The 13,963-nt window shown below is 34.3% G+C and overlaps 1 protein-coding gene across 1 annotated transcript in view; it reads right to left on the reverse strand.

Moving 5' to 3' along the window:
* Nucleotides 1–1,690: 1,690 nt before the first annotated feature.
* LOC128236008 (ankyrin repeat and zinc finger domain-containing protein 1-like) overlaps nucleotides 1,691–13,963 on the reverse strand; it is a 15,007-nt gene continuing 2,734 nt past the window's right edge. Inside the window, exons 4-15 of the mRNA XM_052950832.1 lie at nucleotides 13,229–13,398; nucleotides 11,671–11,766; nucleotides 11,365–11,480; nucleotides 9,819–9,966; nucleotides 9,213–9,435; nucleotides 8,271–8,513; nucleotides 7,736–7,834; nucleotides 7,318–7,416; nucleotides 5,486–6,408; nucleotides 4,953–5,132; nucleotides 4,194–4,264; nucleotides 1,691–2,265 (exon numbers count right to left, since the gene is read on the reverse strand). Of these exons, the coding sequence (XP_052806792.1) occupies nucleotides 2,145–2,265; nucleotides 4,194–4,264; nucleotides 4,953–5,132; nucleotides 5,486–6,408; nucleotides 7,318–7,416; nucleotides 7,736–7,834; nucleotides 8,271–8,513; nucleotides 9,213–9,435; nucleotides 9,819–9,966; nucleotides 11,365–11,480; nucleotides 11,671–11,766; nucleotides 13,229–13,398 (2,489 nt within the window). The 3' untranslated portion in view covers nucleotides 1,691–2,144. The remainder of the gene's footprint in view (nucleotides 2,266–4,193; nucleotides 4,265–4,952; nucleotides 5,133–5,485; nucleotides 6,409–7,317; nucleotides 7,417–7,735; nucleotides 7,835–8,270; nucleotides 8,514–9,212; nucleotides 9,436–9,818; nucleotides 9,967–11,364; nucleotides 11,481–11,670; nucleotides 11,767–13,228; nucleotides 13,399–13,963) is intronic.

Consider the following 13,963-nt stretch of genomic DNA (forward strand, 5'->3'; position numbering starts at 1 on the left):
TCTAATAAAGTCCCCCGGTAATAATGCAACATTCAAAACCGATGCTGCAGGAAATTGCAGTGCTGCTTAATAATATCTGTAAATCAAACTAAGACTTGAACTGCTGTTTTATACGTTGTATGTTTGTTTTGCTTCCATACGATTCGAAGCTACTTCAAAGTTTCCTTGAACTATCATAAAAGGCCAGACATTCATTTAATTGTACTATTAGATAGAACTATTTCAAGAACTGTCAATCCTGTTTGTATTTTGGGAGACTAATATATCATGAAGCTATATCGTATTTGCCAAATCGATTTTCTTATATTTGTCTTATTCAAGAGGGAAAGATAATAATAGAATATTACATGAAAACCAGTTGTCTAGAATTTGGCAATAAACATTTTGCCTGTATTTAGGAATTCTTTTCTCTTATGAGATAATAGTCATTATAGTATTGCATGAACTTTCAACAATAATATTTCATGCTTTTCCTTACAATTTAAACATGCATAAGACAAGATTTTGCCTCTATTACAATGGTTTAGCACAATAATAAATCGTGCCGAGACATACCATTAATATGAGTGCATCGATGTAAGCAGCTAAATAGTTTGGCATGATTTCAATGTATGCCGTTAAATACGACATTACACATGTTAGCTGGTGAACCTTTCTCCAAATGAAATTAAATATTGCAGAAGTGCAGCGCACTGCATGATTATAACAATGAAATTATAACAAAATAGAGCATAATGTTAGCGCTAAGTTGACTTTTCTGAATGTTATTGTCAGCAACTAAATCTTTATTGTTTTGTAAATGCACGAGCTCTATCAAGCATTAATATAAAAGGTTTGGAACGGTACAACTAATAAAGGAGTGAAACAAGTTCACCTTAATTATTGAAAAACGATGTAGTTTATCACGCTATAAAACGTAACACATTTCTAAACGTTCGGTCCAAGTCATAGAATTGCATTAGGGCGAAAAGTATAGTGATTTGATTTTAAAATAGGTATGTTGGCCATATTACATTTGTCAATGTTGGTGATGGTAAAACTATAAAGTAAATGAGTCAATGGTCAATGTTCAGTAAATAAGCAGGCAAGTGTTTTTACCCCAGCATTGTTATTGTAAACGCACGTATAACTCCCGCATGCATATTCCACTGGTAAAAAGTGACTTTCTACATCAGCGCATCAATGAAAAACCAAGAACGTATTTTAGAAGCAAACCATGTTTCTTTCTGCTTGTGTGAAATTGTCTACGTTTATTAGAAAGTAAGGATAAGTATTATAATAATATGTACAGGTATGCAAGAAAACGGCAGTGGCGCGTCTAACTTACACGTCGGCGGTCAGAGGTTCGAGTCCGACAGTCGGCACATCTGTTTTACGACCACTTACAAATATTGGTCCAATAAAGAAACACTGGAAAGTGAGTTATATCGCTTTTTGTGAACATATATAAGCAGTTATATTCAGGGCATCTAGAATAATATGACCTCTTTTCAAAAGAACGTATTTTGACGTATTCCGTACTAGGATGGTAAAACTGCAACAAAAATGCAACACATTGTTTAAAAAACCCTTACACGTGTAAATACAAATATTTGTTATCATATTCGGAAATGAAATTTGCACATGAAAAAGGAATACGAGTCTTTTCAAAGGCAATGGATACAAACTTTTGGAAACAAAGCAATAATTCTTGACATTTTTATTATTATTACAATATGATTAACAGACAAATAGCGAGAATTTTTTTTTTTTCAGACTTTTTCAGTTAGACCATTTTAAAAATAAACAATTTCATATATAAAATAATTTTGGTCTTGCATGATCTAGGATGTCTTATATGTTAAAAGGCTTTTTGCAATTAATCTTATATTCAAGCAAATATTCCTAGTTATAGGTGTTTATCCTAGCACTTTTTTAATTCCTCCAAAATCTCATTTCAATAATGTTTTCATGAAGATCAAAGATCCAACACCGCTTCCTCAACAACTATGTATAAATCAACACAAACGTAGGAACAAAACAATGTTTTCCTGATCCATAAATTGTGGGGTTTATTGTACCCCCATGAGAAGAAAGGTTGCTTCAAATAGTCCTTATTCGCTTTAAAATGTAGTTTAAAGCATCACTAATACATATAAAGAGCATTATTTCTTGGCAGTTTGAGTTTTTCTGTGCTGTTGTAGACATTTGGATGTGCAGAACTTGTTGTCACAATATTCAAACGGAACTTTTCCGGTCATGTCAGCTCCACACTGAAAACACCGGCTGAAATAGATATTAATGTAGGAGTTAAACATTAGCTTCATAGGAACTTATTTTATTGCTCCTGATTTGGTCAAAAGTAATAGCCAATCGAAGTCTAAGTGTGACCTTGGCCTTCGTATCGTGTGCATGAATGCTATGCATGACACCCTGTTGCAGTACATTTCTGTGAAGTTTGATTGCAATTCGAAAAACAATGAAAAAGTTAAAGGTGTGAAACGAAAGTAGCGGACGGACGGATAGGTTGACCACCTTGAAATGTGTACTTTCATATACAACATAATGTTTTCAACTTAATAGTAGTTATGATAAGATTCACGCCAAGTTATTCAAAATGATTAAAAGAATCGCAAATCGACTTAACCTGGTTTTCAATGATTGACAGAAAAAAACTTCAGGCTGTGTTGAGAGAATTATGAGTATTTGTTGATAGCTGATTTGTTGCGTTCTGTGCGTATGTATAAGAACATGTCCAATTGGTAAGAGGATATACACAGAACTTAGTCACAAAATGCCAAACCAAACTAAGATATTCAGTTTCAACAGGGTGTTTTTTATCTTAAGAAACAGTGCCATTGACCTAGTTTCTTTTAACTGAGTTTGTTCACAATTATTTTAAAGTCAAATGTAAAGTCAAATGAAAAATATTAAGTTTCAACCATTTTTTCTTGACATAAGGGGCAAAAGAAAGCATTACCAGGAACGGTCTCCATATACTCATCGTATATACCAAGTTTGGTAACAATGGGTAAACTAAAGATATTCGGTTTCACCCATTTTTCTATTTTTAGAAACAGTGACCTTGACCCTAGGAGGGCCCTTAGACCCAATCCCATGAAAGTATCCATAACCTCCTCCCTACATACCAAGTTTAGTAACAATATATCAACACAATCAAAAGACATTCAGATTCATTTGACGCTGCTCGATAGATTTTACATATATGGAGCTATTTAAAGGCTTGTTAAAAGAAAAAGTTGTGGGGTTAAATATGTTAAAAGTGTTCAGATTAAATTGTTTGCCTGTAGTATATACATATATACATATTTCTAAAATACAATGACAGCTGTCATTGAATGTGATTAATACCCGAGAAAGCGGCCCTCATATGAAATGGTGGTAAATGGTGGGGGTGGGGGGACACTGTACATCGTACAACCAATTTCTGACTTTCACTTTCTTTCTTGAATTAGAACATTTTTATCAAGGGAGACGAATAAGGAATAACACAACAAATGTGCACAAGTGAACATCCTTTGATTTGCATTTGCTTATTTTTTTACATCAGTGGGTGTGGGGGGCAATTTGGTAACAATTATTTGAATGATGTTTTAAATAGGGTTATGCCTCTTGAAATGTGCAGAGTCAATCTTTTATTACCAATAATCAATCATTATAAATTATTTAATAAATTAATTATAATTAAATTGACATTTTCTTCTTTCACTACTAAGATGTAATAAAAAATAAAAAATAAACTATCAAGGGAGGATACATTAAGTTACGGTTTTTGTACAAACACAAGTTCACATCGTCATTTGTCAATCCTTTAAGTGACATCAAATTTCTTCTAAAACTGTTCGTGTTCAAATGAAAAGTACATTGATATGCTAAACTGTAGTTTTACAAGGGTCATAAATCTGGCAATAATAAGCTGGATTGATATAGCTTGTCATCAAAAAGAACATTGTTACTATGAGCATATATATCAAGAATATAGTAAATATATTTAATGGTTAAAGATACTTAGAAAGAAATAACATGAAAAATGTGGATAGACGGACAAACAGACAGGGTGGTTACTAAAGGATACCTGCATAATCATTGCGAGTGGGGGGCTAAAAATATTTGCTAAATTGGCCAACCCAAATAATGCAAAATAATTCTTTGGCTTAGTTAAGAAAATATGTTACTGCTGGATATGATCTTACATAAGCACAGGCTTGTCTCCTCCCTGTGTGCTACATTGATTCAACAGACGACGTTCAGCAGCCAACGCTCTCTGAAATATAGAATGTCCCAAATGATTCAAATCCACGATACAGTACATGCACCGGTAGTAATAACGAGGTCATATGATATGTCTCACTTCAAAACTATCAATAGATCCAAACATTGTAATGAAGTCATTTTTACATAGCCCCGGATATTTGCAAGAATGTAGAAAATATTCATTTACAACAGAAGTCACCGGTCTTCAAGATGACCATCAATTTAACCATTTTGCGACTGTTTTGTCAAGTTTCTTTGTATCAATCTTGATAGGATTTGAATTTACCAACTGAATTTAAGATCTAACATTTACATGACAAGATATTGCACACTGCTTATCAGTAATCCTTTCTTCTTTTTAAACGATAAGGTGGTCTAAATGACATTTTACTACTCTAGGGTAAGAGGTGGTTGCTATACTAAAGCAATCTGAAAATATGTTTCTTTGCAGTTGGCCGGCTCACTTGCCAAAAATGCTCAATAGTTCATGCCTACTCTTCGAGACCACTAAAGACAAAAAATGTTTTTACAGATGGCTTCAACATTTATTATTATTTCACATTTTATTAGCAATTGTTATTCTTAACTTTCTATTTGGCAAATTAACCGGTCTTTATTTCCCTCACATTTCTGCTTTATGTAGTTCCTTTTTATCCCTATATTCTAAACTTTCTCATACCTCCACAACATATTCTTACCTTTTCTCTGTCCGACATGTTCAGGTATCTCTGTTTCTCTCTGTCTTCTGCCTTTTGTTTCTCCTCTTCTTCTTTCTTAGCTTTCTGTTGTTCTTGCTTAGCTTTTTTCTGGGCTTTCTTTCTCTCTTGTTCCTTTCGCTTCCTTTCAGCCTCAGCTTCTTCAGAGAGAGGTTCTGGAATCTGCAATCCGAATAAACATGAGCTTGAGAATCTAAATCTCCTGTACATTTCATTTTCTAATTAATATCTTTTCACTATTCTACAGGAACCTTGATTTGACATTCACCAAGCCGTTATCTGCATTTTTTTCAACTTTCTTGGAATATTTGTTCAGCTGAAACAAAATGTGATACTAAAACATGTTCTAGATTAAAATGCCACACAAAATTTAATCTTTTTTTACAAAACATTCGAGTATAAAAGTTGGAAGACTTCATGCATTACCAGAAACTGACTATTTCAATATGATTTAACAACATCAAAAGGTACATGTAGCAGAAAAAATCTCAATCTGCATCCACATCAAATCCTACCTGTGCAACCTTGTAGTCATATCTATCCGGCCACTTTCCCCTGAATCTTCTAAACTCATTTCTTGTTGCCTTATCCTTGCTTGCCATATAGGGTGAATGACCGTTTCTGTCCTTCAGCACAGGACTAGCGCCCGCCTCCAGCAACAAGGCAACAATACGTGCGTGCCCCTCTTTAGCTGCTACATGGAGAAGGGTAGTGTTGTTATCCCCTATCGGTTCACTTACAATGTCAGGAGATACAAAGACAGGAGTTAGAGGATCTTTATTGCCAGTGGAAACAGTTGGTTTTGTTCTTGATAAAAGGATTGGAATGGTCTGCGGTTTTAAAATGGAAGGTGTATCTGGTATTGCGGTCGGATGTTCTACCTGATGACTAGATATGTTCACTGTAACTTTCTCTTTTGTTTCATCAAGATCTGTTGTATTAATATCTGTATGAGTATCACATGCTTTCCAGTTGGTGTCTATAAGGAGACTTTTATCTGAATTCATTTCTGTAATGCATTCAAGACTTGTAGACTTTTCTATATCAACATATTCCTTTGAATTTTGGGCAATTTCTTCACCATCTGATTTCTTAACATCACCATTTTTTAATGTGTCTGTTTGTTTTATATCAGCAATTATTCTATTATCACTTGTCTCTGATGATTTTAGACAAATGTTGTCATTTTCATTACCTGCTTTAACAATGTGGTCATTCAGTTCACTATTATCAACAGCAGTAGGAATAGTTGCTTTATCAAACTCATCAACCTTTTTCTGACTTTCAATGTCCTCAGCATTGTCATGCTTGGCTTCTGAATTATTATCAACAGCAGCAGGAGGGGAAAATATCACAGCAAGAAGGCTTTCAAGGCTTTCTTTGTCGCCTGTTTTACAAGCTGTATACAGACTGTTCCGTAGATGGTATAGTTCTTCATCTGTTTGAAATAAGGAGTTCATATAACGGGAGGATAAAGAATAAAATTAAACATAACCATACTTGTAAAATCATACATACTAAGGGAAATTACCATCAAATGAATTTTTGGCATTAAACTTTGAAATATTTTCATTATCTGTTACAGATAAGATTTATAATACAAAGTGTATAAACTTGCTTGAATATGACCAGAACAACATATTTATATTAAACATATGCTAGCCATCTAAAACATTTTCAATAGACCAATATCTAAAACAATAAGAACTTGGATTGGTTGTCATTTTTGTCATTTGGTTAAAAGGCATACCATGAAGAATACTCAAGCCAGAGTAATGTGCTTTGAAAGCATTGCCATGGGTTACATGCTTATATCCTTTTAAATGTTTTAATAACTAGTTTGCACTTGATAGAGGCCAACATGAACACGATGACAATACCTAAACAAGAGCTGTCACAGTATGTAACGAATGCCATCAAATATGACATTGACCGTTGTACAAAAAAAAACAAAAAAAACATACATAAAAAAGAGAAGAAAATAGCAATGAAATCTGTCCATACAAGAGAAAGCTACAGCCCGGACACGATCACCTATACTCTATGTCCTTAAAGGCAGCATGCCATAGTATTCCAACACTATGTGTGACCTTGACCTTAGAGGTAGGAACGCATGTCTTGTACATGACACATAGTCATTATATGCAAAACACATGTGGCGAGTTATTTTAAAATCTGTCCATACAAGAGAAAGTTATAGCCCGGACACAACAAAATGGCCTGGACACAATGAAGGACGAACGGACGGACAGATGGTGCGATTTTAATATGCCTTACTTTGGGGGCATAAAAAATATCTTCAGATGAAGATCAAGATGACCTCAGAAACACAAGACAAAGTAAATACCCATAACATTTGAATCCGGTTCATTCTGTCCTTTCAAGGAGGGTCTCCTTTTCCGTGCACTTTTCTTCTTCTGTTTAGGCTTCTTCGACATTGAGTACTCTGTAATTGTGGTGTTTATGGGCAAGTTCATTATTTGCCAGTTGCATTTTATCAGAGATAATACAGATATAATCTACATAACAAATATTTTCTTTACAAAATGTACATAATGCCTACAAACAGTGTAGAATGCAGCTGTGGAGATTACTTTTATATACTATTTACATGTAATTATGATTTTAAGGTAGAATTTTTCCAATAAAGTCAAGATCATTTTTACATGTGTTCACATGGATATGGTTGCTAAAATTTTAACATACATTATATTTTTCAGAAAACAATCATTCCCATATCCATTTTAACTTGAGAAGTATCTTACCTTTCAGATCGGAGAAGTGAATGGTTGCCATGGTTTCTATCAACTCTGTGTCACTAGCTGTAGATGTTCCCGATGACATGGTCTCCTCCTTTATGTGATCTGAAGAAAAGATAAAACATTTCGTTGTACGTAAATATATCAGAAAACACACAATTAAAGAAAAACAAAAGGAAACTTTAATTTCAGATACAAGATCCGAGCCCTGAAAGAGATCAGAATAATATTAATTCTTGAACAATTTTTGTTGAAAAGACTCAGATGTTAATGATAACTCCTTTATGTATCAACTGGTGGGCAGTAAAATGACATTTAATGTATTTTTGATGTTTCTTTCTTTCAAAATGTACAGTGATTCAATAATGTTTTCTGGAGCAAAGTGTTATCTTTAAACTTTTGCACTTAAAATTCTCATCAAATTATTTTCAGCACAATTCAACATATATATCCTACATTCTTAATATACTTTACAAGTATAAGAACAGCTGACAGAAAGCAGTTTTAAAATACTAATCAAATATCAAATTATAAAACAAACCTGGAAGAAAAGGCTTTGAAGACACAGTTTCCTCTTTATTCGGCTCAGCATTCTTCAGATCACCGGAAGCTTTATTATCATTTGTCTCATTCACCAAGGGGCTTGCACCGATCTTTTTATTCAGAAGCTTGCGTTTCCTTGGTGATAGCTGGTTCTCATCCCGCGGTTCGAGGTTGCCGGTTTCCGGGTTGAACACCTGTGGTGGAGAAATGGGAACCAGATCCTGGATTTCTGATTCATCACCTGAAAACAAAATTTGCAAATATGTATCAGTTATGATAATACACTAGCAGATTATCGCCTTAGTTTACTTTTCATGTAAATGTGGGAGAAAGAAAAAGTAATAAATAATCTCAAAATGCACCATCTCAGACTAATTCTTATTTGAAATTTTCTAAGACAAGGATAGTTCCCCTACACCCCCATACCATGGTTCTGAGAGAGGGGCACATGTCAAAAGGTTGTGCCTCTAAGTTAAGCCCTGTTTAATGTCAATTCCTGGATCTGTCATTGTATTTAATAGAAAATATTCTAACATTACACTCCAGCACTTCTTCAACAAGCTTTATATCTGTTATAGATCTAAGTTATATGTTTTATTCAGTTAGGTTTGCATATAGTTTTTCCATTCACTTTAAATAACAACAAGCTTTAATGTATAAATGTTTACAAATAGCAACATTTTTATGTTTTCTTTAATTTTGAGTCATTTCATCTAGATTTAATTTATTATGACTACTTTATGTTTTAGACTTAACCATTTGTTTTTAATCATTAACAAGCTAGAAATAATTCTCTCAAAACATGGTTGTCTAAACCTTTATAGATGAGGCATTTTAGTTTAGCAAATCTAATTGTCTGGAAAACACAGAATTGTAATGGAAAACTTATTTTTCTATCAAATCAAGCAACACACTTAACCAAAGGATATTGCCTCCTTACCGTAACATTCTATCGATGCCAACATCTCAAACACCCGTCTCACTTCATTATTTGTGGGTCGCCTTGTCTGGAACGGTATAAGGCGTATCCTCAAGTCATCTTTCTTAAATGCTGGGACTTTCCCAGAGTAGAAGATCTTACGGTTAAAACTTGGAGCGCGTAAGAAGATGAGGTCACATTTCTCGAGATGTGGACGCCAAGACGCTATCAATTCTTGTATTTCCTGAAGTAAAGTGGTGTAAGAAAAAAATGAAATTGCAAATGACATCGACACATTTTACTAAATACAAAATTTTAGGTATAAATGTAAAAGATCTCTGTGAAAATAATTTATTTCAATAGTCACAGTGCTGCAGAGCTAATGCTAATGCTAGTCTTTTTTTCAGTCAAAAAGAGGCATCAATCAACAAAGTATTAAAGCCAGTGTTATGTGCCTTGCTGTACACATGTTTCTGGCAACATGTGTTGACAGGTTATATTAAGTTTCATGTGAATTTCTTGTATGGTTTGATAGTTTACTCATCAAGGTTTAAGGCACATGACAATGCTAAGGTTAAGACAATACAGATGAGATAAAAATAATATGGAATAATAATAATTGCAAACCTGTGTTAGAGCAGCCTCGTTATACCTCCTGAGTGAGGCCCCTCCGGACTTGGGGGCATTTCCCTGACTGTCACGACTACCCTGTGCTGTACCTCGCTTAGCACGGACAACATAGCGGTGAAATGTTTTATGGACAACCATCTCATTTCTAAAAATAATTGAACATATTTGTTACATATATCAGATCTTTGTCTTTGCATGTACATATATAACAAAATCATTTACATTTTACTTATTATAACAATGACTAGGACATCATGAATTAAATACTTAGTACATCTTTCAAGTATTGTACCCACATTTTCTTACCTTCTATAAACAATAATGTTATTACAAACAAGATGAATCAACAACAAGAGCTGTGACAGTAAGTGACCAAAGACCCTGAAGTGCCATACAGTTCAATGGATAATATGCCTACATTCAGGAAGAGCTAACACAAACTATAAGGAAATGCCAACCCCCATGATGGTTGATGTCAAATGTGGAGGAGTCATGTAGTACGGAAATGGGTTTTGCACCAACACATTTCCTTTTTGTACCAAACATAGGTGGAAAGTTATTCTAAAATATCTAGACCTGTGCATGACACACATGGATACTCTATCTACATGTATATATGCATATATGCATAACTCCTTAATGGTAAACCAGTAAGTGTGGCTTTGACCTTTGTGGTGGGAAGGTTGATCTTACCCGCAATACGTCATCTTTACACATGTACAAAGTTATCTCTCCATGCATGAAAAAGTAACAGTGCTAGCCTGGACACAACCAACTATCACTGATGTTCATATAAGCAGCATTCCATAATGATAAAACTCTAATTAAGACCTTGAAATTAAAAAAAAGTTGTGGGTCTTGCACGCGACACATCACCTTTACATACCTTAACCACATGTGCCAATTTATTTTAAAATCCCACTGTGCATGACAAAGTTACAGCCAGGATACGACCAACTATATATATATATATATATATATATATGCAGCATTTCATCATGATAAACCTAAAAGTGTGGCCTTGACCTTTTTAGTTTGGGACGTGGGTCTTGCACGGGACATGTCATCTTTATGTACTGAATACATGTGCCAAGAAATTTCAAAATCCCTCATTGCATGACAAAGTTAAAGCCAGGACATGACCAACTATACACTATGCGCATATATGCAGTATTCTGTAATGATTAAATACCAAGTGTGACCTTGTCCTTCAAAACAAAAGATATATTTGAATTTCTAAATTCAATTAAGCATTTAATTCTATGAAAGGAGGAGGGTGCCCATACTGGTATCCATAAGGGCAGAAGGATGCTACCAAAGAAGTACAGGGTGCAGCACCCTTCCATAGTTCTGAATTACAAACCCTAGCAGAATGGTGCACATGATGTCAATGTTGGCAGCTACCAAAAAAGGACAGGGTGCAGAACCTGAGCCCATAACTCTTCAGCTCAAATCCTAAGCAAGGTGGCTGTGACTACTATTAAAGGACATCTTTTCAGCGATAGTAACTCTTTTTCATGTTATTTGTTAAAATGCTACTTACTTATTGAACACCGCCCCAGCAAAATGGCCCCCTCCGGCCATAAACACAGCCCAGTTCATCTGATCTGGTATTGTAGCGGCCATTGAAACCAAGTCTTCAGTGTAACTTGGGTGGCTCTGATATAAACATGACAATTTTGGATGTATTTTTTTGCAATCATGGTTTGCTCATAAATGACTCAAAGCCCTTGATTTTCCAGCTGGTTAGAAAATCTCTACGATATCATGTTTATTGCATATTGTATTGTCACTTTAAATAAATCTTATTGAATAGATTATGTTGACATTTTAACCAAGCTATAGTCACCTTTTTATGACAGAGCACACATCTGTAGATGGATAGGATTTCTCCCTCATGGTTGCTGAAGTAAACCTTTGGCAGCCTTCTTGCAATGTCTTCTGTCTATGGGTAAATGACAAACATTTGTTAGATGTTAGTGTGTATATATACGTACATGTATGTGAAATGTCTAATACTATCACAGGGCTTTTATAACCAATTTGAAACTGAAAATATGAACCTCTTTGCCATCACTTCGGAAAGTTTTTCTTTGTGTGGAAGTTTAAAACCACCAAAACACTAAGAATTGTACCACTATTTGCCAACTTTTATGTCAAAATTTAAAATAATAATTTTTGACTTATAGTTGCCATCTTAACAAAATTGTATTAAAATAATCATTTTACTTCAAGAATTACTGAAAATGTAGTCATTCAAATAACATTGACACAAGATTTTGATACTTTAAATGTCAAAGCCTTCACCTCTGAAAGATTTTTTCTTCAATTTCAAAAGTTTTAGCGTATTTTTAGGGGGTAATATATTTCCAACGTAATGAAAGCACTGCTGAATATCAGTTACATTTTTAACAAACCTACATGGACTTATATATATTGAATGATTTTATATACTGTATGTATAGTCACAGAGTTTGCAAAATATGTCCAACACATGGGGCCCAGTCTGGTAAAGTCTGTGCATGATGCATTATCAAAGTCATGTTGCTTTAGAATAAGGATCAGTGTGTGACTATACCACGTGATAAATTACGTCATATATGCTACGTCGAAAGGCCACATTTTGCTTAAAATGAAGACTTAAATCAAAGATAACTTTTCCTTTACTACACCATTGTAAATTAAACAACAGGCAGTCTATGCCGCTTAAATAGCCCCGCCTTCGTTTTATAACCGAAGTTTGATAAGATGATTAGTTTCATCAAACACCTAAAAAAACCTGTTTTCAAAATAATGTTTTGACAGTGCTCAGTCAGATGGCCATATTCTGAAAAGGTTTGTCAAAGTGTTTTAAGAAACTAAACCCTCAATAAAACTCTGGTAAAAGACCGAAGGCGGGGCTCAGAGCAGCGTAGACTGTGCTATGTTTCGTTTAAAATGGTGAAGAAAGTTATCTTTGTTTCAAGTCTTTATTTAGAAGCAAAATATTGCCTTCCAACATAGCTTTATGACGCAATTTATCACGTGGTATATACATCAAATAAATTATATAGAGTATCACCATGAGAACTTTGTTCAGGCATTTTGGTAAAGAAAGGAGTTGGGGGTCAGAAAGAAGTGACCCCTCCTTTTTGTAAGAACAAAGTCTGATTTTAAAAGCTTTATCTGCCAACAGTGCAATTTGATGTATGTTTCAAGTCAAAGTAAACAGGAGTCTGGTAACAGGAGACTCATTTAAAATGTTTCAGACCACCTGATTTTTCATATAGGTACCTGTCTTCTTCATTTTATTGAACATAAAAAGCTAAAAAAGCTTCGACATTGGGCGAAATACTGCTTATAAACCTGTATTTTCTAATAAATTTCTATTGTGTCTAAAATAATATGGTAATACAAAATCTTCCTACCTGGTTCCCACTTTCAGATTCACTATCAGTGCTGCTGGTGTTACCCCCTTCACGCACCAGTCTACGCTGGGTACCAGGCAGGAGTTTGTTGGGTCCAGTTCGGGGCTGGTTGTCAATGTCTGTGTCCCCATCTGTATCAGAGTCAGAACCCGACAGACTAGAGATGTTACCTGGAAAGAGAGCCACCATTTTTTTCAAAAGTGTAACACATCTAAGCATTTTTTTGATGAATTAAAATAACTTCCTAATGCTTGATTTTACAAATGTAGTTTATTAAACCATTTCCTTTAGAAGATTCAAAATTTCTTAAAAAGAGAATATCACATGATTTATACCAAAATACTGAGTTTGATTCTTAGTGTAATAAGGGAATTTAAATGTTCAAATCATTGGAGCATGGATCTTTTAACAGTTTAGTATTCACAAGTACCGGGGTAATTAAATACTAGTAAATCCTGCAGTCAACTTTCATAATTTTAAAATGATTGTCCATACAGGTTACACTCAGACTGCTATTCATTTCGTGCATTTTTTTAGATGAGCAATACATTTTTAAGGAATTGTCTCTGCTACAAACACTAAAGTCATAGCATTATATTACATAGTCAGTACATTATTCATAAAACACCAAAATTACACTTTGAGATGAACAAGCCTAGACTCTCACATTAGACTCGTGATTGGCATCAAAAGCCCAAATATAATACTAGATCTATGCCAAACGGCAACATTTTG

This window comes from Mya arenaria, chromosome 1 (genome assembly GCF_026914265.1).
Source record: "Mya arenaria isolate MELC-2E11 chromosome 1, ASM2691426v1".
Lineage (NCBI taxonomy): Eukaryota > Metazoa > Mollusca > Bivalvia > Myida > Myidae > Mya > Mya arenaria.